General features: G+C 45.9%; 1 protein-coding gene across 1 annotated transcript; it reads right to left on the bottom strand.

Moving 5' to 3' along the window:
* Positions 1-373: 373 nt before the first annotated feature.
* On the bottom strand, positions 374-23010 carry MORC3 (MORC family CW-type zinc finger 3). The gene is made up of 17 exons (XM_051773044.1): positions 22659-23010; positions 17901-17973; positions 16409-16541; positions 14564-14777; positions 13621-13769; positions 12687-12834; positions 12468-12599; positions 12161-12280; positions 11631-11728; positions 8614-8718; positions 8394-8516; positions 8209-8283; positions 7559-7601; positions 6422-6609; positions 5222-6068; positions 4943-5106; positions 374-2162 (listed from the first exon to the last, which is right to left on the bottom strand). Exons 1-17 carry the CDS (start codon positions 22854-22856, stop codon positions 2009-2011), a joined length of 2964 nt encoding a protein of 987 aa, XP_051629004.1. The 5' UTR covers positions 22857-23010; the 3' UTR covers positions 374-2008.
* Between the last annotated feature and the right edge of the window lie 37 nt (positions 23011-23047).

The following is a 23047-nucleotide window of genomic DNA, read 5'->3' as shown; positions in this document are numbered from 1 at the left end:
AACAGATTTAGGGGTCCCAGGGCACAGGGGAGCGGGTTTTGGGGGTCCCAGGGCTCAGGGAAGCAGCAGCAGTGCCTCTGTCCCACCCCTGCCCGGCACTGTTTGAGTTCCAGAGGGGGTTGTTACCCAGGGGGGACAAAGGGGGTTTTAGCTCCAGAGGGGGCACAAAAAAGGGGGTTGTTACCCAGTCATGGGAGCACATCCATGGATCAACCCCAGGAACTTCTTGACATTCAGCTCAATCCACGCCTCCCCTGGGTCAGAACAGCACTGCTTTTGCCATATCCAGGGCATATCCCAGACTGTTTCCATCCTGCTGTGCCCAGTCTCTGCTCAACACCAGGCTGAGCCCGTGCTCCTGCAACACCCAAAACTCCAAGTCTGAAACGTCAGCCTTTCTGCACAGTATTTATTTATACACAAAACCAGTGCGTTTTGATCACATACAAGTTTTGATCCTGCAAACTCAGATTTATATAGTTTTATTTTTTTACAAAAAATACATTTTAACAAGTAAATAAAAGCCATTTCCATTAGTCCACCCTTCTCCAAAGTGTAAATGTACATTGTAAATTTTTCCGTTTTTAAGATAAGACATGTGCTGTACCTTGCCAGTTGTCTACAAGAAATTCAACCAGAGTCTGGTGAAACAGAATAAATAATGACAACGAAATGGAAAACTACACACCGAGAAACGGAAAAGAGACACTTTTTAAAAGTCCTCCCTAGTTCTGGTACAGCCACCCATTCACAAACCAAACCTTCCCTTTCTGCTTCCTGAAGTACAACAGTCCTGCCCTGCCCTTCTTGGCCTATTTGAACCGAGATCTTAAAAGTGAAACACTGGAAAGGAACCCCCTGAACTGCAACTCCAGGGAACATCAGCTGAGGAACTCAGGACAGGAGCAGTGCCAAGGCCAGAAATGTTGGCTTTAGGAAAAAACACACTTCCTAGGAATTCACATCTTGAACACTTGATTTTTTTTTCCTCTTCTTTTGATTTAGTTTTTATATTTCAGAGCAAGAACCCTTTTTTTTGAATAGCTGTTTCATAAATCACAGGATCAGCCGGGTTGGAAGTGACCTCTGAGATCATCAAGTCCAACCCTTGATCCAACCCCGCCGTGGTTCCCAGCCCATAGCTGGGAATGCTGTCCCCACTGGAACAGCCATTGCTCTCAGGACCCTTTCTTCCAGGAGGTTTGCCCAGGACCATGGAAAAATGGGAACATTTAGAGCACAGAACTGTGAAAGGGGTGATGTGGCAAAGAGGGACTCCCTTACCTCACCTATAATCCAAGATGTCTAAACCGGTGACATTTGGATGTTTTCAGCTCTGGCTCACTCTGTAGTTCACCCCACAGAGAAGGAAACATCCCTCCTTTTCCAAGGGCTCCCATTCGACCAGTTCATCACCAGTTTTCAGGATAAAACCCTTAAGGAATCGCTCCTCTTGTGGTACTAAACCACAAATATCACCCAGATGGCAATGTTTTCACCCATTACTTACATTTCTATCCCATGAAAGCATCAGCCAACATTGCTGGGAGCAATGGAACAATCCTGTGGGATACAACAGCTCTGCCTGGGAAGAACATCAAGGAAGTTCTTTTTTGCATCTCTAAGATATTCCACTACTGACACTTTAGTAGAGGAAATAATCACAAATATTAATTAATGCTCATGGAAGAGCCAAAGTGAACGAAAAAGCTTCGGTAGAAAAGTATTAAGATTCCTAATCGTATAAACATTTGCAAATTTAATTACAAATACATTTCAAAAGCAAAATCCTTAACTCAGTACATCAGGGCTGGTCAGTATGGACAATGTTCCTTCAAGAGGGAGTGAAGGGAACACCCACTGCACCTGTGGGAACATCGAAATGTGCCCAGTCTATACACTCAGAGATAAAACTGGAGACCAAGGGAACAGGCATTATATACATTTTGGAACCTCCAGGAAGGTTATGATGGAAGATCAACTAAAACTCTGCTAAAACAGGAAGATATTAAGTGCTACTGATTTCATGCATTTGTTCTACGACCTGCCCTAGGATTTCATCCACGACATCGATGTCATAATTGACTTGCTGCAGGTCCAGGTCAGGCAGCATCGTGGCCAGAAGTTGTCCAACGTTCACTCGCAGAGAGCGGAGTTTCAGGCTGGGGAGAAAGAATTCCAGAGGATTAGATGGAGGTTTGTGTTCAAACACAGAGTTAGTTCTTTATCTGACAGAGCTGGACTGGAAAGGCTCTGGGTGTGACTCCCACAAACCAACACAAAACTGATGCAGTTCAAACTGCACAGGAGTTAAGAGGTCCAGTCCAAGGCAAAGTGCTTTGCCTTTTCTTTTCCTTTCTTTCCTGGATGTCCCTGCTCTCTCCTATTCCTGATCCAATTCCTTTCAAATGAGCCATCCCTTCTCTCCAATGTTTCCTTGCACCCTCAGATCCTTTATCACCTCCAGGAACCAGTTTTCACAGTGCTGTCATATCCCAACCAACTGGTGGGGAAGTTACTTCCAAGTCCTGCATAGATTTGCTCATTCTTTTATGAAACACAAGTCAGGTGCTGGAAGTAAAAATAAAATGAAATGCTGCTGGCAGATCATTTTTCCTGGGGGTAAATCTCTTCTTGGAGATTGAAAGGGGGCTCTGGAAATTCTCCAGCTCAATCTCTATTCCCCCTACCAAACATTCAGAGCCAGGGCTAACTCAGAGCAGGGTGCTCAGGGCCTTCTTGAGAATGTCCTGAGGTAGAGATTCCACAGTTTCCCCATGTCCTTTTTCCAGGCCTTGACTACCCTCCCTACCCTCACTGTGAAAGCTTTTTCTCTCTAATATTTCAACAGGAATTCCCTGGCTGCAGTTTGTGGCTGTTGCCTCTCATCCCATCCCTGTGCTCACAAGAAGCTTCATCCCTACGGGCTCTCACCAGGCTGCAGGAGAGAGCAACAGGATTCCAAGAGACCCCACTCTTTGTGAGGCTCTTTCCCTCAGCTTCCCCTTCTCTCTCAGGTGCTTTGGGCCCTTCAGCAGCCCTGCTCCTCTCTGCCAGTGTCCCTCCAGGGTGCCCAGAAGTGGGCACAGCACTCCCTGTTTGGTGTCTCAGAGCCCAGGAACAGCGAGGAATCCCTTCCCCACCTGCTGCCTGGACTCTGGCCAGCACAGCCCAGGAGGCACTGGTTTCTCCCACCACAAGAGTGCACTGCTGACTCACATTCCACTCCCACTGCCCCAGCACCACAGGGCACCTCCTCCCAAGCTGCCTCCCTAGGAGTGGGCTCCAGCTTGTTCACCGGCATGGACTTTGCTGGTGCCTGGGTTGAATTTTCAGGTGGTTTTTTTCAGCCTGTTTTTCCTGTTTCTCAAGGTCCCTCAGCAGCAGCTCTGCCCTCCTGACTTCTCTCCAATTTGATGGCAGTGTGAATTTATTGAGTTCATTTTGCTGTCATACAGACCATTAATCCCAGAATCATCAGGGCTGGGAGAGACCTGCAGGGTCATCCAGTCACACTGTTCCCAGCACCACCAAATCACCCCTAATCCATGTCCCCAGGGGCCACATCCAGACACCTCTGGAACACTTCCAGAGACAGGGACTCCACCACCTCCTTGGGACACTTATTCCAAGGCCTGACCACTCCTGCAAGGAGAAAGTTTTTTCTGATCTCTGATCTGACCCTGCCCTGGTGCAGTTTGAGGCCATTCCCTCTCCTTTTTCTCGGGACATGGCAGCAGAGCCCGACCCCCCTCCCTGCCCCCTCCTGTCAGGGAGTTGGGGAGAGCAATGAGGTCCCCCCTGAGCCTCCTCTTCTCCAGGCTGAGCCTCCTCAGCTGCTCCTGCTGCTCCAGCCCTTTCCCCAGCTCTGATCCCTTCCTTGGACATGCTCCAGCCCCTCAATGTCCTTTTGGAAGTGAGGGCCCAGAACTGGACACAGGACTTGAGGTGCAAAAGCATTAACCATTCCTGGCCTTGCTCTTGATCCACACTCTGCCCTCAGTCACTCCAAGAACTGGTTGTTCTTAATCCCTTTGACTACAATGGGGCTGTAGGTGCCTTCCAGGTGGATTTGTTCCACGGTGTTCCCTGGGAATGAGGCTACAGTGACCAGGCTGGAGCTGTGCCTGTCCTAAATATGGGCATAACAACTGCCTTTTTCTGGGCATCAGGAATGCCAACTGCCACAACCTTTTGGACAGACTGCAAGGCCAACTCTCCCTCCATGGGCCAGCTCCTTTTGATGCCTCTCATCTGGTCCCATGGAGGAATTTGTTTAAATGGTCCCTTAATTCAATCACTTCACCCCTTAGATCATCTCCTGGCTCAGGGCCCTCAGCTCATCCCTGCTTCCATGTGCTCTGTGTCCTCTGTGTGTGTGCGGTTCCTATTTACCAAGAGCTGCCAGCTCTCTATTTGTAAGTTTAAACCCTGCTTTAGTTCAAAGCTACACTCTGGACACAATCCAATTCCACAGGACTGGCCTGCAGCAAGGAGTTCTTCCAGGAAAGTTACATTTCAAACCCAAAGACTCTTTTCAGTCCAGTACTGTTGCTTCAATAAAGAAAAACAGACTCTACAAGTGAAGTACAATACACAGCATAAGCTAAACATCACCCTCTTCCCTGCCTCCCTTTTCTCTCCTTGGTCTGCAAGTCATGTCTAGAAATTACAGAACATTTTTGATATTTTAAGAAGTACCAGTATGGCATTTCTACTGTGCCAACCCTGCTCACACAAACCATAAGTTACAGAAACCACTTGATAAAAAAACCATTACTGAGTTCGGAGTCACACGAGGCAGCAGGAAAGAATTCCAAACATCACATTTTATTATACAATTATCAAACATAACCTTCATCAAAACGTTTCAGATACAATAAAACAGCCAGAAAAAAAAAATCTTCCTTGAAATATCATCTAGAAAGAACAAAACTGATACCTTTCTCCATCAGAAAAATTTACAGTCTCTTCTACATTACTGGTGGTAGAACCATTTGCATGTGCAACTGCTTGTGGAATTGAAGCTTTCAGCTGGGCCAGTTCTGCCTTGAGCTCTTCACACTGACAGGCCATTTGGTTTTTTTCCACTTCTAGTAGTTCAATCTGGCAACAAAAAAGAAAAGAAAAAGCTCTAAAGCCCATACAGCACGTTGTGTATTAGAGCTGCTACGAAACAGGCAGTAAAGCCCAGAGATAAGGGAATGTTTTAACCACATACCTCACTTTTGTACCTGTCCCTCTCGATGCTGCACTTGTCCAGCTGCCTGAACACATTGTCCAGCTGCACGGCCATTTCCTCCACCTCACTCTTGCTCTCCCCATCAGCACATTTGCTGCACTCAGTTTTTAGGTTCTGCAGGGTATTGCACTGCTCCTGCAGCTTTGCTATTTCTCCCAAGGCCTGCTCGTAGAGAACAGTCACTTCTGCCAAGCTCCTCCCACTGGCACTTTCCTCCTCACCCGAGGGAACTGTCTCTGTTGACTGGTGGCACATTTCCTTCTTTACATACTTATTATTCATTTCCAAAAGCCTCTCCTCCAGTGTTTGTACCTGTTTGGTCAATGCCTCGCATTTGTTTTGGTACATTTCCTTCTCTCTGTGTAACAACTGCAGCTGATTTCTCAGTTCATTTTCAGTCTCTGCAGGTGTCTCGGGAACACCGTTCACCTTGTGCCGCTCGGTTTCCACCCCTGCCCCGGGAATTTCAACTGGGATTTCATCTTCCACCTCTTCCTTTTTAACCACCAGGCCTGGCAGCTCTGTCTGTGTGGCTGAGCTCAGCTGCTCGCTCCTGGGCTCTGAAGTGGTCGCAGTGCAAAGCTCTGCGGCCTCGCGGGTCTCCTTCTGCTTCTCCTCTTGATCCAAATTGATGCACTCGGTTTTGACCGCGGGAACATCAGGATCCGCTGAAGGCTTGGGAGTGCTGCTCTCCTCTAAAATGATGACATCTTCATCATCATCCTCATCACCACCACCCTCATCGTGGTGGTTGGCTGGTCTGTCGCTCAGTCGGGGTGTCTTCGAGGGCACGGGTGTCGCACAACTCTGCGCCCTCCGCCTGAGGCTGAGAAGGGAAACGTCGAACTGGTCATTGAACCGCACAAATATCTGTTTCAAACCACGTCTGGTGTTTCTCTGAGCACGGTTAAAAACTCCATAACTACAAAGGGATGTCCCCCTGCAGGGGATTTTAAGATGTGCAAAGCCAGAGCGAATCCCTTCCCTGTAAAAACAAGTGCCTGACACCCCCACGCTGAGTCACCACCTTCACACGCTGCTGTGAAACAGAAGACTCAGAATTTCCAGGAACATCCCCACCCCCCCATTCCTTAAGCAGCAGAGCTTAAGGAAAACACCCTGTGGAGTGTTACTAATTTTAGAAAGAAAGAGGAATCTACTTTGTCCAGGTGCACTAACCTGCTGTCAGCGTCTGGATGGAGGGAAGTGACTGATTTGATTAAAATAGGCAGAGATCTTCTGATAGGAGCATCTGATGATTTTGGCAAAAGCAACCTTGGAACAGCTTCCTTTCCACTCACAGCTGTGAATGTTTTGAAGTCTTTACTTGAAGAAACAGATGTTTTTAAAAATATTTCATTATTGATCTATAAGATAACATAAGTTAAGAATGAAAATAAACAGATATTAGTAGGTTCTTCGGAAAAGACTTAAGTTCTCCTAATTATACACCAACACCTAAAATTCTGACTGACATTTATGTATTGCAAGGATCTCCTTGAACCCAGGCTCGGGATTTTGCAGTAAGGAAGCCTAACTAGACTCCACATTGCAAATCCCAGTTTTCCCAGTTCAAAGTCCTGTGCAGAATCCCAGACAAGAGCTTTTCCCAAGCTGTAGCTCTGCCTGAAGTCTGCCCATCATCCACAAACCACAGGACAGACATCCCTGCTAAAGAACCTGCTCATAATTAACTCAGTTTGTCCAAAATGAACAATACTTTACTTCTAGAAATTACTTGTGTGTTTGGGGAGATGTAATGGCAGAAAAACTAACACAGTGAAGTTAAAACAGCACATGTGACATCTCTTCTCCAGGAATGAAGTGATCTTAGGTCAGCACTTCACTCTGAATGCAACCTGAGCTAAATCACACTCATGAAAATTTAATTCTGGGTTGCAATCTACACATTCTCATCACTCAACCACACTGATTTGCATCTGCATTTAATCTGAATTTGAGTTCCTCCTTGCACAGCTGTAGCTGCTACACTCCTGTCCACCCCCTGCCCCACTTTTAAGGGCATCTTTGCTTTCATATCCCCAACACATCCCTCTACACAAAATCCCCTTCAGTAACGAGGTGCCATTTCATAAATCCAGCTGTGAGTGACTGACATCATTTCTACACTACTTGGTGAGAGGCCTTTGCCCCTCTCAAACTCCTTCCTCTTTCCAGTGCTGGATTTTCCATTGTGGGACAGCAAAGATGGGGCATTTGGGGTTTACTCATGGTGAGCAAATCCTGTACAGCAGAACAGGATGTTAAACCAGACACTTCTCCCCAGGGCAGTTTCCAGGCAGCTTCAGGAGTTACCTGGTGGCTGTAATCCAGTCTCTTCCTCAGTTTTTCCCTGTCTCTGCACAGCAACAAGGAAAAAAAAAATATATAAATTAAGAGCTTAGATTCAAACACTTTGCTCATTATAAACCCAAACCAACCCCCACATTTAAAAGCAAACACAATACTAATTATCTCAGCTAGATACAGTACAGCTCTAATTAAAGTATTGTTTACTGAATTAAATTCTTCTGCATGAACCTAGTTCTTATAGCCTGAAGTTGGCTTAACTTCAAACAAGTTCCCTCTCAGATAAAGATTTATTTAAAAAAAATGGAAACCTCCCCCCCAAACTCCCAATTCTAAGATATAAGCCAGCATTAAAATTACTCAAATCAGGATTTTTTCCCCACACACCTTAGCCAAGAATCCTCTTAAACAAAGAAACTGAGATATTCAGCTGCTTCAACGTGGACCTTGAAAGTATCAGCTACACAGACAAGGTCTCCAACCAGCCCTCAGAGTTTGCTTCTGTAACATCCCAAACTATTCCCACGCTGCTAATTCCTATGGAATTAGCGTTTCCTATGGAATTCCTCAGAGCTGGACTTGAGCCCCAGTTGCTGCACCACTCTCCTGAGCAGTTTATAGTGTTGAGACCTTGGAAGAAAGTCTCCAGAACTCACTTTTTCTTGTACGTTTTCTCGTAGGTCGGATGTATCAAATCGTCGTCTTCCGGCTCCTCGGGCACGTTACAATTCCTGAGTTAAGGAAGGGGAGGAGAAAAAAAAAAACCCCACAACACAAAGAGCTTAACATCAGGTGATAAACCAAGAGCTGGGTGTAGGCATCCCCTGGAATGTGGCCTTACCGGAACTGCGGGTCAGGGTTCAGGGAGCAGTACCACTTCTCCGGCAAGTGCTCGATTCCGTCCGGGAGCTTCCGCCACTTCAGGCACGCGTCGCACTGCACCCACGTCTGGTCTGGCTGCTTTCTGGGAGGGAAGAAGGAAAGGCTCACCCTCAGTGAGTGTAAAACAACAATAACACCAGCGTGTAAAGCTCTTGGCTGTTGCAGTGGTTGGTACTCACTGGATCTCCTCAACTGGCGGAGCCAAGGGGTATTCCTCGTTCTTCTTCCTCTTCATTTCATTCCAGTAATCGTTGAGCTTCTCTCCCAGTGCTGCTATTGTGAGTCTAAAAGGACAAGATTTTAAGGGACCACCTTAAATAAGCCAATTCCAGCACAGAAAGAACCTTTAGAAACTCCAATGACAGAAGAAGTGGAGGAACACTCCGATATTTCTACTTGCACCACAGTGCAAAAACCACTCAAAAGGCTTTTTCTTGGATCTTCCTTTTTTTTTGCTTTTTTCTCTTAGAAAGCTTTACAAAAGCTTTTTGCTTTTAGAAAGTTGGAGAAATGAGAAACTCTGTGAAATCATGTTTGTCAGCAAAGAAATTACTGGAAATGCACGTTGGAGAACAAAGACTGAAATCCAGAGTGTGCGATTCCAAAATGCTGATCCTGGACAGGGCACACTCTGAAGGTTCCTCACCAGTTTGGCCCCTATCAGGGAAGAAAAAAGAGCCCAAAACCATCACCCAAGGCAGCCCCTCGCCCTGGGTTTGGCTGTTTCTGTCCCTCCCTGAACTGCAGGGAGAACTCTGCTCCAGGGAGATTGCAAAGCCGGGCTCAGGGCAGGGCGGGCTCAAGTGTCCCCGCTGCTCAAAGGAACAGCCCAGTCTCAGCCAGGGCCATTTGGGGCTGCATTTGGTTCCTGCTCAGGGCTCCTGCTGCAGCTCAGTGAGCACCAGAGCTGGCACAGCCAGCAGGGACAGGGGAGGGAGAACAACCAGCCCCACGGGTGAGGGGCAGGTCAAGGCTGCCCCTCGTCAGGGGGTGGAATTCACCTCCCAGGAACAAAGGGCTGAGGAACCGAGTCAGTCCCTCCCTGCCTGGCTTCTTCCAACGCCTGCACCCCCCAGGGCTGCACTGACACCAGAGTGTGTGCAGAGAACTAGGTTGGCCCAGAGGGCTGGGATCCAGATCAGCTCTGAAGCCAAGCCATGGATTTCTGGGCCGGGCAAAGGAAGCAGCACAAGGGCAGAAAGGAGCAGCCATGCAGGGATGGGATCCCATCCCTCTTGTGGGGAGGCAAGAGGTGCAGGGCACCCCACAGCCACCATGAAATGACAGCATCAGGTCCATGCTTCTGTTTTGGGCTGGAAAACTCTCCTTTGAAAGCCTGGAGCACTCCTGGCAGAAAGACCTTTGGAGAAGCCCTTGCAAGTGTGGTATCCCTGTGCCCACATGACAAGTGTGGGGGAAGATGGTTGCGGGGGGAAACCAGAGAAAAGGGGGAAGTTACATTCCCATGGAAAGAGAAGGTGGGACAGCACTGAACTTACAGGGGGAAATGTAGTTGCTGCTTCCTGCATGGCATGTGGTCAGTACACAGAGAGCATATTCCAAGATGATTCCTCACACAACATAACACAGTCAATAAAAGGTGGAGAGTGTATTTTTAAGAGCAAAGTGAGAGAACTGTCCACAGTCAGTGACAAAGGGATGCAGGGCTGGAGTCACTGCAGCTCCAGTTCAATGTACAGAGAGAATCAAGTGAGTTAAGGATGGGGAGTGAAACAGAGCAAGGTTTTAAAGGATTAACTAGGACAGGGTTGGTACCAGGCTCTGGGAGAAGCTCTGCTTATGCTGAAATATAACAGAGACAGCTTGTTCTGTTCTGCTGACTGTACTGAAGTAAGAGAGAGTAGAAATGACATAAATAAAGATAAGGTGGGCATCTGAAGGAGATAAGAGGGGCGTGAGTCAGGGCAGTTTTGCAAGCTCCAGGAACTAGGTCGGTGAACAAAGAAAGTTGAAAAGTTCAAGGGAGGAAGAAGAGAAGAAACGACCACCCAAAAATCTTGCCAAAAGACCATTCTGGAAGACTCTGCCTCAACTCTGCCTATTATGAATATGATAATTAGATGTAAAAATCAAATTAACATGTCTGTGAAGATGTTGTAACCTCTCATGAAAACTATAAATTACCTGGCTTTTCCCTGAGAACTCGGGAGCTGGTTTGTCTGGTGCTAACTGGCTAGCCCCCCAGTACTGCACGAAATAAATACCTTTGCTGCTTAAAAGACAAAAATTTGTCTCTGAGCAGTTATTCTCTGCCATTTTTGGCATCAGTTCCTCACACAACACAACACACATATTTTATTGACTATATATGGAAGAGTAAAGTGAGAGAACTGTCCACAGTCAGTGACAAAGGGACGTAGGGCTGGAGTCACTGCAGCTCCACCTCAATGTACAGAGAGTATCAAGGGAGTTTAGGATGGGGAGAAGTTTGGGAAGACTCCATCATAACTTCTGGGCTCTGCTGGCAGACTGAACCTGTCCTCTCTCAGAGCAACACCCATTGGGAAAGAACCCAAATTCATGTGTGCTGAAGGATTATCTCAGCTTTAGTCAGCAAGCCAGTATCCTAAATTTCTAAATCCACATGAAAAGCAAGTGTTAGGGGCACGTGGGAAGAGAGTGGCTCCTCCTCTACAGGCACGTGGTCAAAGCAGCCCCAAAAGGAACAGAGAGACAAACCTGACTGCTGGGGCAGGAAGGGACAGGAACCAGCCTGGTCAGTCCCATGAACTGCTAGGGATATGTGGAGTGGGAAAAGTTGGGAAGATGAGAAAAAGGAAGGAGATAAACCCAGAGGGTCATCAAACCTGACCAATTAGTGTTAACAATAAGCAGAACCAAACCTGCTCAGTCACACTAATTGACTAATTATCAAGAAACTGCTGGAAAGCCAGGATTTTGCAACTGCTAAGGATGCAAACCTGAGGGTTTGGGATGTTTGGAAGGGGTCAGGGGAACTCTGCCAACTGCTGAGAATACATGCAGGGGGAAGGAGAAACAGGAAGGAAGGAGGAGGTACACAACAAGAAGGGATAAAAGGAGCTGGCTGAATGTAAACCAGGTTTGCTCAGTACCCACGAGCTTTCATTCTTCCTATTTAGAGAAGCAGCAGCTTTTATCATCAACTATTTCACAGTGAACAGCACTGTTGGACAGGAAACCCAGACAAAAATACCTGTATTCATTTGTGTAGTCGAAGTCTTGTTTGTTATGGGTTGGTTTGAGGAAGTTGCACTCAATGATCCCAACGACACCGACCCCCATGTTGTTTGCCTGCAAGAAACCAAGGTCTGTCAGGAAAATCCCCACACATTCCAGGCCAGTACTGCAGGAGTTTGTCAGAGGTAATTATTAACTAGAGATACAATAGATAAAAAAAGAATTTTCTGGCTTATGACTCCTCTCCAAAGAGAAAAATCTTGATACAAACCCTCAAATAAAAAAAAAATCCTCTGTGCTACCCCTCTTTTTGTCCTGAGATAAGCTCAGACCAATATTTTGTGTATCAAACAGCCTCAAACCCAAACACTGAATCAAGTGCATACAATTTAATACCATTTTTAACAGCTGCACACACTAAAAAAGGTGGTTTTATGAAGGACACATCAATATCCTCGTTTCCATCTGCACCCTTTGTTAAGATGAGCGTTGGAGTGACAATTATTCCTCAAGATGTTAAAATATTTTGGAGCCTTGATTTCTTACCTTCAGCTGGCAGCCAACTCTTTCATAAGCTTTGATGAGCCTGTTTTTGTGGTACATCATTATTCCATAATGATCTTTGTTTCTGCAGTTAAATCCAAAAGTAATTCTTACCGTTTTGGCCTTTGACCAGATATTAAGGAAAAAAAAATCTGTTTAATCTCATGTAACATAAAAAAACAGAGTTACTCTGAATGCTCATTCTAGGTCCTGGAACTTTAGGTTAATTCCTTCAGTTTGTCTTTACCAAAAAAAAAAAAAAAAAAAACCAAACAAAAATACCCCAGTGGAAATATTAAGCAAAGGATACATTCAGAAATTTGGGCCTGTATATGTCACGCTCGATGAAGGCCAAGCTTTTGGAAACCAGCTGTGTTTTCACTTTCTGTCCTCTCAGGATGATCTGCATGGTTGGCTTCAGGTACAAAATACTGCAGTAAGCCTACAAAACACACATGACATTAAAATCAAAAGCACAAACCCCCCAGCTTCCAAAAATAAAGCCAGTTTTAACCGATCTCATACGCACTCGCAGGGAGTAGTCGCTCTCTGGAACAATCTGGTCCAGTCTCTCTTGTTTTTTATATCCTCTTTTGCCCGTTTCATCCAAGTCTTCTGGGATTCTGATGTCATATTTATCCTTGTCAAAGTCAAACTCTGGTTTTTCATTTTTATCTCTAAGAAAAAAGATTTGAAAAACGCACTAATTATGGGGCGGGGAAAAGCTAATACGAGGTAAGATGTGGTGGTGGATATCCCAAAGGTGCAAAGAAAAAAGGGGAATTCCTCTGATCCATAGTGGTTTTCCTCACAGATTTACTAAAAGTCACAAAGTTCACCTGCTCCTTTCTGATATCCAAGGAATACAAGTGAAGTGACAATGAATTATAACTTAACTCTAAACAGGGAACTGCCACTGCTACAACTGTTTAAAAATATATAAAAGCATCAACATACAAGTCAAGGCCAGAAAATGCTGGAAACAATCCCCCAGAGGCAAGTGGATAAGTAAGATAAATACACATAACTATTTACTTGCTCAGATTGCTGGTTTATTTTATGATAAAACAATCAAGAAGTTTAGAAAGGTCCAGATCCCTGCAGAAGGACACTGCTGGCTCTAAGTTTTAAAATCCACTGTTATTTGTCTGTACATCCAAGTATTTTGTGTCTGGATTTCTGCATTCATAATTTCAGAGGTCTGAGGGAACAGATTTGTAATTTACCTGTTTCAACTTTCCTTCTGGCAAAAGCAACAGTACCATGGCCCTTCATGCCAGCTGGAGTCCAGTTTCCCAGTTAGTGCCCTCAGCCTTACTCCACCAAAAATCACCCCCAAATATCCAGTTATTTAATTTAATATCCAGTTATTCCACTAAAAACCAAACCCCTCTGTATGTTTGCACCCACAGAAAGAAAATGCAAACCAAATGAGAGATACAAGAGACCGGGCTTCATCTTACTTTCTGAGATTCCAAATGATAATCCTGGTTCCCTTTTTCCCCATGATGGCATCGAGCTCTGCCAGCAGTTTCTCTTCAGTGGAAAACAAGGAATGTGTCAAGATGGCCTTCAGGCTGTTCTTGGATTCTGCTGGGTCGCTGATCTGTCGTGGGCACTGAGTCAAGGACAGAGACCTGGAACGAGTTCGAGCTTTCGGAACATCGGGAAACTTCCGCACTCGCTTCCCGGGTTCTCATTCCTGATTCCAAGAGAGCAAACTCAACAGCACCATACTGTTGAGCCAGCAATTCTTTTGGGGCAGTGCTGGGGACAGCTCCTCCGTGAACAAGGATTTCCTGAGCTTTTATACACTTTAACTCCTCAGGCCCCTCCTCGACAGTCAATCATTTCATTGTTACAAGGCATCGACATTAATCTTCAGTTAAAGGTAACTCAGACTTCTTTTACTTAAACAGTCTTTGAAATAGTTACAAGACATCAACATCAATCTTAGTTAAACTTCTGCTCAAACAATCTTTGATTAATTTAGCTTTCTAGAGTGCATTTTCATATCTCATTGTGGCAGGATTCATCATCCATCTCTGTTAAAGATTAGACTCAGACTACTTTCACTTAAACCATTTTCTCTTGATTTAGCTCTCTAGAGTGTAATGGCTTCCAAAACTAATTCAAACTACAACTACACAAGTTGTTGACTTTTTAATTCTTGCTTTCCACTTTTTTTTTAGCAGTGTTTAGGAAAGGGTTTCAAAGTCACAAAGTTTAAGCAGTCAGGATTAACTATAAGACTTTAAAGATTCTTAGGTTATAACTGGGACCATCACGCCGCAACCTCTTCCATTCCACATCTCAGAAATCACATTTCCCAGACTATAAAACTAGCCAAGGACATCTCCTGCAGGGATATCACCCCCCACCCCCAGAACCTGCTGGAAGGATATGCTGGCTGGTGAAGGTGACGATGGGCACCATGACGTGCTCTGCCTTGGTGACCTCCAGGAAGGTCTGGGACAGGAGCCCCACGCTCATGGTGTCGCCGTTCTTGGTGAAGACGATGGCGTCCTTGCCCAGCCTCATGGAGCCCGACTTGAAGCCGTTCCCGTACAGCCCCACCGGTACCCGCCCGTTCATCACCGACTTCTCGCTGAAGCCGAAGCTGCAAACGCAGGGAAACGTGGGAAGAGTGGGAAAAATCCCTGTGGAACTTGACACCCCCCACCTGCAGGACTTGATGAATGTCCTGGTTAGAACAGCTGGGACCAGTTCATCACTGTGTGGGTGTAACCCAAAACTGGGTATTCCAGAGCCTTCCATGCCATTGCCCAGAAACTGTTATCAACAGACCATTTACACCCTCTGCCCAGAGCACCCCTGACCCCTCAGGCTGTAAACTGGGTATTAAGAGGCCTGTGAGATAGGAGGGTGCTCCTGTCCTCACACCCTTTGTGGAACTCCCTGAGGGAAGCACTGAGCATTCCTGCCTGAACTGGAGGATATATAATCTTGGAGTCCTGGGACTTTTTTAACCACTCATGGGATCCAGAGGAAGACTGCAGACCACCACTCTCAACCAGACTGCACCAGCACTCTCACCAAGAGGTTTTCCCTTCTCCTTTTCCTTTGGACTCAGGGGGCCCAAGGAACACCACTCTGTTCATGCCCCAGGGTGCTGGGTTATACATTTGGGTTTTGTGGGTTAAAACCAACTGTTTGCCTGTATAATCTGTATTTATTGTATTATTTTATTAAATTGTTATTCTGACTTATAATCTCTCTTTTGAGTTGAGTTCATTTCCCCTGCTGGTTTACCTTTAAACCAGCACAACGAATTAGGTTTAACACAACGAGTTCATCTCTGGTTTTAGGGATTGGGGACTCCTGTACAACTAAACAATGGACAGGGAAGAAAATCCTGGAAGTCACCCCTAAAACCACCACAGGAAAATCTGCTTTCGTCTTTTAAGCATGGAACAGAAATATCATCTGCCTGGAATTAGGTGTAGGCATTCTTATGGGATTCTAATCATTAACTTCACGATAAACACTAAGAAAAGCCCCTAAACCTCTTTTTCCCCCCTCTACTTGCTAGAAAATGTTTGATCCTCAAGTTTCTCATCTGTAGCTACACTTAAAATAAACCAGGAAACTGCACATGGAACAAGGAATTTAGCAAGCTGTTAATGATGGTACCTAACACAAAAATAACTGTTTGAATCCAAGCTTGCTCAAGTTGAAATCTGCAGGCAGAGCAATCTTGTAAAGGATTTATATTTCTCCCTAAAGGAGAAGTTGGGCAGAAACCTCTTTATTAACTGTAGAAATAAAAGATCAGTCCAAACCCTACAGAATATTTAAAGATAAACAGACAAGTCACATTATCATTCATTAAATTATCCACAAGACCTTTTGTTATTAATATTCCAAAGGGGCTTGAGCTGAATCTCCCTTTTTTCTTGTTTGCTAAACAAAAGTAAAGATAATAATAGTATTAATAATTCTCTTTATCTCCACTAATGGGCCCTACAGAGAGGTTGCACAGTGTGTGGGAAGTTAAAGGAGAAGGCTGAGAGAAAGGATCAAAGGAAATTAGGAGATCAAAGTTCTGTGACAAAGTTGTGTGGAAGTTTCTGTAGCATTTGTAGGGTCTGGAGTCTCACTTGGATAATCACTGCCCTTCAGAAATGTTGAGTTTCTGACCCAAAGGAGTGAGTTACATCTGAGAAAAAGGAATAAGCTGAGCACTAACAGAACTAGGAGCTGGAATTCCTACAGAAAGGGGTTCTCCACCTTAGCATTTTGTGCAGCTTGTCCGAGTTCATCCCATTCCCATTGTCAGTGAATGTCAGGCAGATGTTGTCGTTGATGACTGTCTTGTCAATCCAGATCTGCTTTGCATTTACATCAGGGTCATAGGCATTATCTGCAGGAAAAGGAGGGAAAAAAGGCTGGGGTACTAGAGGTAAAAATTAAACAGTCTGAGTGTGAACACGTTTTGAAGTGCTTCAGCTGTCAGTGTTCTAAATTTACTTAAATCAAAATGTTACAGTGAAACAGCTGTATCCAAACCTGGTGAACCCCACCCAATTCCACAGAGATTACAGATGGTTATAAATTATGCAATTATAAAATATATTTTTATTATATAATATTTATTATATATTGTTATAAATTATTATTATTATGCACAGGAACACAGAAGCAGAAAAATGTAGGTGGAGGCTCAGCCGTGAGAATCGAAAATGAAACCAAGGCAAGTTTCTACTTCCATTTGCTGCCCCCAGAGCAGCTGGTGCAACATTTACTTTCTCCCAGCCATGGGGTGGCTCTCCCAGAGGGAATTACAAAGTGCTTCAGACTCAATTTTCTATTGACAGGATGGGAAAGAGCTGCCAGAAACCGGGGCTGCACAAACCTTCCCTGGCAGCAAAGCAGCTCCAAATCTCACCTGCCCTGACACCACTTCCTGGCACTTCCCACACCCTCATCCTGGAATTCCTGAGGGGGGAGAGCACAGGGAGAAGGAGGGGTGGGATGTGATGGCACAGCTGCCTCACTGCCTGTTTTGCAGGTTCAGCTGAGGGTTAATAAATAAATAAATAAACAAACAGCTCAAGCCCATAAAAAGGAATCACAGCTTGGGAGGGTCCTTCCCACAAACATTAGGTACCAATTGTATCCACAGTGAAAAACTTCATAAAATATATTTCAGCATCAACAAAAGGGGACATTTCAGGTACAACTGACAGCTTGGAAGTATTTGGGGTGTTAAAAAAACTGAAGTGACTTAACATATTGTTACCCCCAAAACAGCCAGTCCTTTCCAAGGCCACGTGGTTCTGGTTTCCTCCTCTGTGGCAGCTCTGGCCTTATCTGGGTAAAAAACTCCCATTTTCTTTTGTTAGGTTAATTTTCTCCAGAAGGGAAGGGAAGGAATGTGTGACCAGAGGAGGTGCTCCCTTTGGCAGCAGCAAACTCCTCAATAAACTTGGCAAGTCCTCCCAAGCCACACCTTGATTTTGAGGAAGCAGTTAAATAAGTCTGCTGCTCATTCCCTACCTGTGGAAAAGAGGAACACTGAAGGTATCCAGTTAACTGCTACTCAAAATCAAAGGCAAGAAGATCACCAACACAGGAAAGAAAAAAGGCAACCTGAGTGTGCCAAAAAAATAAGGTGCAAGATTCTGAGTGGTGACAGGATCGACTTCTTCCCCTCCCTACCTGAAGGAAAAAGGTTTTATGACAAGAAAAATCAAATATTTCAAGCTCTTGGTCCACATACCTATGAGCTCTGCAACTGCACTGAAGGGCCAGGTGTGACTGGTGGAGTTGGTGTGCAAGAACTTGGGGCAAAGCTGAAAGAAACCACAAACAAGGGCATCAGTTTGTGCTCCCCAACCACACCGAGCCAGAAAACAGGTTAAATAAAGGAACCCTAAATGAAGCTGTTTTGACCAACACTACAAAAGGCTGTAATTTATAATTTACTTTTTGGATATTGGTGTATTAACATCTTTTCAAGGGACTGTTCATACAGCTCTTGGAGGTGACATTCAGCACAGGCTCATACCATCCTCTGAGAATGGGTTACGTTGTCACCCTGTCCAAGTCTCTTTATCTTTTTAAAAATAACTATTGCTCTATAATGATGCCAGAGGTTACAGAAAACACCAAAGCCTCAGCAGCACACGCTCCCAGGTGTTAAAAACTCATTTCTTAAGTCAGGATTATTAAAACTTGATCTGAACAATGAGCAGCACCCAACACCCTCCATGATTTACTGTCCCTGTCACGGCTCCCTTTGCCCACAGTGACCAAACCCACCTCTCAGACCCTCTTTCAGCACTTTGATCTCATACATTTTACCCTCATTTAGGATCAGGAGCAACCAAAGGCACAGCCACGACTAGAACTGGCTGAGAACATACAAATTAAGTAGCTGTTTATGGGATGTATCTTATAGATTTCAGTGACTAAAGCACTGAAAAGCTCAGATTTACACATATTCCCCCAGACCTAAAGACTAGGAAAACCAGAACTAAATATCCATGGAAGTTAAGGACTTGTCCATGCAGTGTTTGGAGCAATTGTAACTGCTGCAACCAGTGGCTGTGTTTGCATTATCTCTGAGGAAAGTGCAGTTACACTTTGACAAGGCCTTTAACACAAACCCACTGCAAGGATTTGCTTAAGCCCCACTGCCTGTTGATGGCAGGAAAAGCAGCATCATGAACACACCCCCCTGAAAATAGCCCTTGCACCACTGAGTTACATAAAACCAGAATATAATCCATGTTATTACAGATATAAAATCAGAAAGATTATTTTAAAGTACTGTGTACAGACCCCTAATTCATAATTTTTACAGAACTACTCACCGACAACCACTTTTCTGCAGCTAATAAAGTCTAAATAAAACAAATAAAAATAAATAAAGTCTAAATAAATGCAAGACTGCTTCAAACCTCCAAGTTCATTTACCAGGGAAAAGGAATAATGCTAAAAGCAAATTCCAGAGCGGGTTCCAGAGCAGGAGGAGGGTGAGAGCAGCCCTAGTTTTCAGATCAACATAAACTGCCAAGAAGTGTCACCTCGATCCCGAGGTCACAGGAGCACATGACACACTTCCAACTGCAACTTAATCCCTGCATTTCTCCACAGGAGCCAGAGCACAAGTGAGAACAGACAGCACGTTCTTCCCCAGCCATCTGTGCTTTAAAACTCCAGTTTTACAAAACCTGCTCTGCTGAGCCCCAACAGAGACTTGCAAAAGAAAAATTCATGTCAGCTGTTAATGGAAACCTCACATTTCAAAGGATCTTTGGAGTTCTTCCTCTGCCATATAGGAGCTCAGTGGATCCCAAGATCCCTGTGTTTATTCCCTGGTGGCATTTGCTCCTCTCTTTTATAAACTTCATGATTAAAACACACGAGAAACATGGTGGGGTTTTTTTTGTCTGAAATCCCTCCTTGTCAAAACAAACCCACGGACACTGGAAAAACCCCAACCCCCCACAGGGACACACATCAAGGCATTTGGCAACTGCTGAAATCCTGGAAAACCCCAACCACACAGGAGGCAGACTGGGAATGTTGGATTTACTGCAGCATCAGAACCTCAGCAATATGGACTTGGAAAGAAAGTCCGGACTGTGGTTTTGCCAGAGGCACAAACCCACACTTGGGAATGTCACAGGATCACTGAGGCTGGAAAATCCCTCCAGGATCATGGAGTGCACCCTGTGCCTGATGCCCACCTTGTCCCCCAGCCCAGAGCACTGAGTGCCACGGCCAGGCCTTCCTTGGGCACCTCCAGGGCTGGGCACTCCAAACCTCCCTGGGCAGCCCCTGCCAAGGCCTGACCACCCTTTCCAGCAGGAAATTCTTCCTAAAAAGGAAGAACCATTTCCCCTGACCATGAGACAGCACCAAGGAAGGACAGAAAGAACCTCAGTGTCACCAGCACTGACATCATCACCAAGAAGTCCTTTTCCCCAGGGAAGCAAATCCTACACGTGCACAGAAAGCACCTCATTCCACCCCCTGCCATGGGCAAGGACACCTTCCACTATCCCAGGTTGCTCCAAACCCCACCCAACCTGGCCTTGAGCAGGTCAGGCACTAAAACAAGGGCACAAAGCAACACCAGATTAAAAAAATGTAGCCCAGTGGTTTAAGGCCATTATTTTTGCAGTTTTCAGAGCACACCCAGCTGTCAGCAACCACTCCCTAATTCCTGATGAACTCCCCAGGAAATATTTCAGTCCATTTGGCCCCTTCCACTTCATTCATCAATGCACCACTTTAGCTCATGAATAACTGAGGTTCAGTAAGAGTTTGTCCCCTGGTGAAAAGTCACTTTGACAACCCAGTTGCTTTGCCCACTGAGCCAATATACTTTGTTACTAATTGTGTTTTGTTTTGTAATTTCAGTTCTTTCTCCCGAGACCCAGCGCAGCCAAATTCCTTCTGGAGATGCAACCAAACCTCCCCCTCCTTCTAACTGTGCATATTTTAAAAACAAAACTGCCCTGACAGGAGCAGCTCATGCAAGTAGAACCAGCAGATATTTAAGAATAAACAGGTTTTCTCTCCAGAATGACAATCCCAGGATCCCAGAGGTTGGAAAAGCCCTCCCAGCCCATGGATCCCCCCTGTGCCACATCCCCACCTTGTCCCCCAGCCCAGAGCACTGAGTGCCACGGCCAGGCCTTCCTGGGACACCTCCAGGGCTGGGCACTCCAAACCTCCCTGGGCAGCCCCTGCCAAGGCCTGACCACCCTTTCCAGCAACAAATTCCTCCTGAAAACTTCCTGAAGTTTCCTCTCCCTCCCAGCTGCTCTCTCCCAGGAACCACAGTGGGGGACTGATCCAAACTAAAAACCACTCTTAAAATATTAACCTGGATCACTTCCCTGATCTGACTCATCCTGCAACCAACCCAAACTTTTACCAGAGCAACAGCAGGAGGCGAATTCCAGCGTGGGAATGAGTTCCCAGGCCCTCACACTGCCTGTGCTGTTTGTGCTTCTGAAACTCTGGGAAATACTTTACATCTCCAAAGAGCAGGAGAGCCTGTGGCCACCAGCTCTCCCCGTGGTTCTCTGGGTCACAAAGCCTTTCACAAACCTGTTCAAAGCTGTCCCAGCTGCTGCACTTGAGCAAAAACCTACAGAAAGCCACAGCTTTCACTGGAAACCCACGGAATGCAAATTCTCAGCTACCCCTGGGACAGATAAAACCAAAGAGCAGCCTAAAAATAATTCAGAAAGTTAGCAAGAGCACCAGCTTCAGCCTCAATGCCTCACTTGTACCTCTAAGAGTTCGGTGATTTCAACCTGAGAACCATTTTAAACTCTGGCTTCTGTTTGCAGCTGTTTTGCAAACGCTGATTATTAATGCTGATAATTTTTTTTTTCCCCTCAAGGAGACAAATAACGTGTCAAAAAACTTTAACTAAAGGGGGAACAGAACACTGCTCTAATAAAATACCAGACAGAGTGTGGTTTTCCAACACAAGAATTAAAGGCCTGAAACGAAAGTGCACGTTTTGAACTTCAAGCAGGTGATGTTTATAACTCACCTCTAAAATCACGGCAAGTTATGTTCAGGTAATGCAAATTTATACTCAGGTGATACAAATTTATATTCAGGTAATACAAGTTTGTGTTAAGCTAACATAAATTTATGTTAAGGTAATACACATTTATATTAAAGTAATATAGTTTTAGTCAAAAGTTGGACTCGGTGATGTTGGAGGTCTTTTTCACCCTAAATGATTGTGCAATTTAAGCAGCACTGAGAATATACTGATGTTCCTTTTTTCACTCCAATATTTAATTTAAAGTTACTTACTGCAGTGCTCCTGCTTATTTCCACTATTCTCTAAGTAAGGTGATGAGCCAGGCTGTTTGTAAATGTAGGTGAGACTTACAGGCCTTGAGGGCTGAAGCCAGAAAGGCCTGAAAAAACCTCCTGTTTCACCAAACAACCGAAAAAGTCGCTTTAACTTCATTTGTATCAGCACAAACAAGGCAATGACCAACTACCACAGAAGGACAACACTGGTGAAAAGCAGAACAGAGAAGCGTTTCCCTACGCGAACACTCATCGCCCTTCAGGGCAATCAGGGTTAAAATGTAATTAGGCCTCCTGCAACACAAGAGGCGAAGATTTGGAGCTACGAGTTGGCGATTAGAGGTCACTGCGCTCACACGGGCTGGGGAATCCCGACCCCGACTCCCAACCCGCCCCCGGCCCGCAGCGGCCCCCGGCCCAGCCCGGGTAATTTGATTTTCCAGGATTCGAGCCGGGATAGGGGCGGGAGAGGCTCCAAGTCCCCTCAGAGCGACGCGGCGCCCGCGCTGAGGGAGCGACCCCGGGAGGGTCCAAGGCCAGGCTGGCCGGGGCTGCGAGCGCCCTGCCCGGGTGGAAGGTGTCCCTGCCCGGGTGGAAGGTGTCCCTGGCCGTGGCAGGGGGTGGGAATGGACGGTGTTTAAGGTCCCTTCCCCCCCGCGCCGCCCCGTCCCCCCGCACTCACCGCGCTCAGGCGGATCCCGCCCTGTGTTTTCGCCGCCATCTTTGGGCCGCGGCCCCGCGCGCGCTTCCGCCTCCCCCCGCCCTGCGCGCTTCCGGCTGGGAATGGCGGAGTGGGGGACACGGACAGGGATAGGGACAGGGACAGATATACGGACAGGGACAGGGATAGGGATAGGGACAGATATATCGACAGGGACATTATATACGGACAGGGACATATGTACGGACACGGACATATGTACGGACAGGGATACGGACATGGGCACGGACATGGATACAGACAGGGACACGGATATGGATACGGACATGGATACGGACATGGATACGGTCACGGCCCCGCCCGGGGCGGGGCGAGGGGACAGGGAGGTCGGTGCCAAACACACCCACGGA

Source organism: Manacus candei, unplaced genomic scaffold (genome assembly GCF_025592945.1).
Source record: "Manacus candei isolate 608988 ecotype Guabito, Panama unplaced genomic scaffold, ASM2559294v1 h1tg000165l, whole genome shotgun sequence".
NCBI lineage: Eukaryota > Metazoa > Chordata > Aves > Passeriformes > Pipridae > Manacus > Manacus candei.
The sequence above is the reverse complement of the archived record's forward strand: the minus strand, read 5'-3'. Positions and strand labels throughout refer to the sequence as shown.

Excerpts from the sequence above, each read along its gene's own strand:
- MORC3 (XM_051773044.1), bottom strand. The coding sequence starts at position 22,856 with ATGTCCCTGTCGATATATCTGTCCCTATCCCTATCCCTGTCCCTGTCC. Across the intron at positions 12,281-12,467 it reads ACAGGCCCAAATTTCTGAAT|GCCAAAACGGTAAGAATTAC; the intron begins GTATCCTTTGCT and ends ATCTGGTCAAAG. Across the intron at positions 8,719-11,630 it reads GACTACACAAATGAATACAG|ACTCACAATAGCAGCACTGG; the intron begins GTATTTTTGTCT and ends TTGTCCTTTTAG.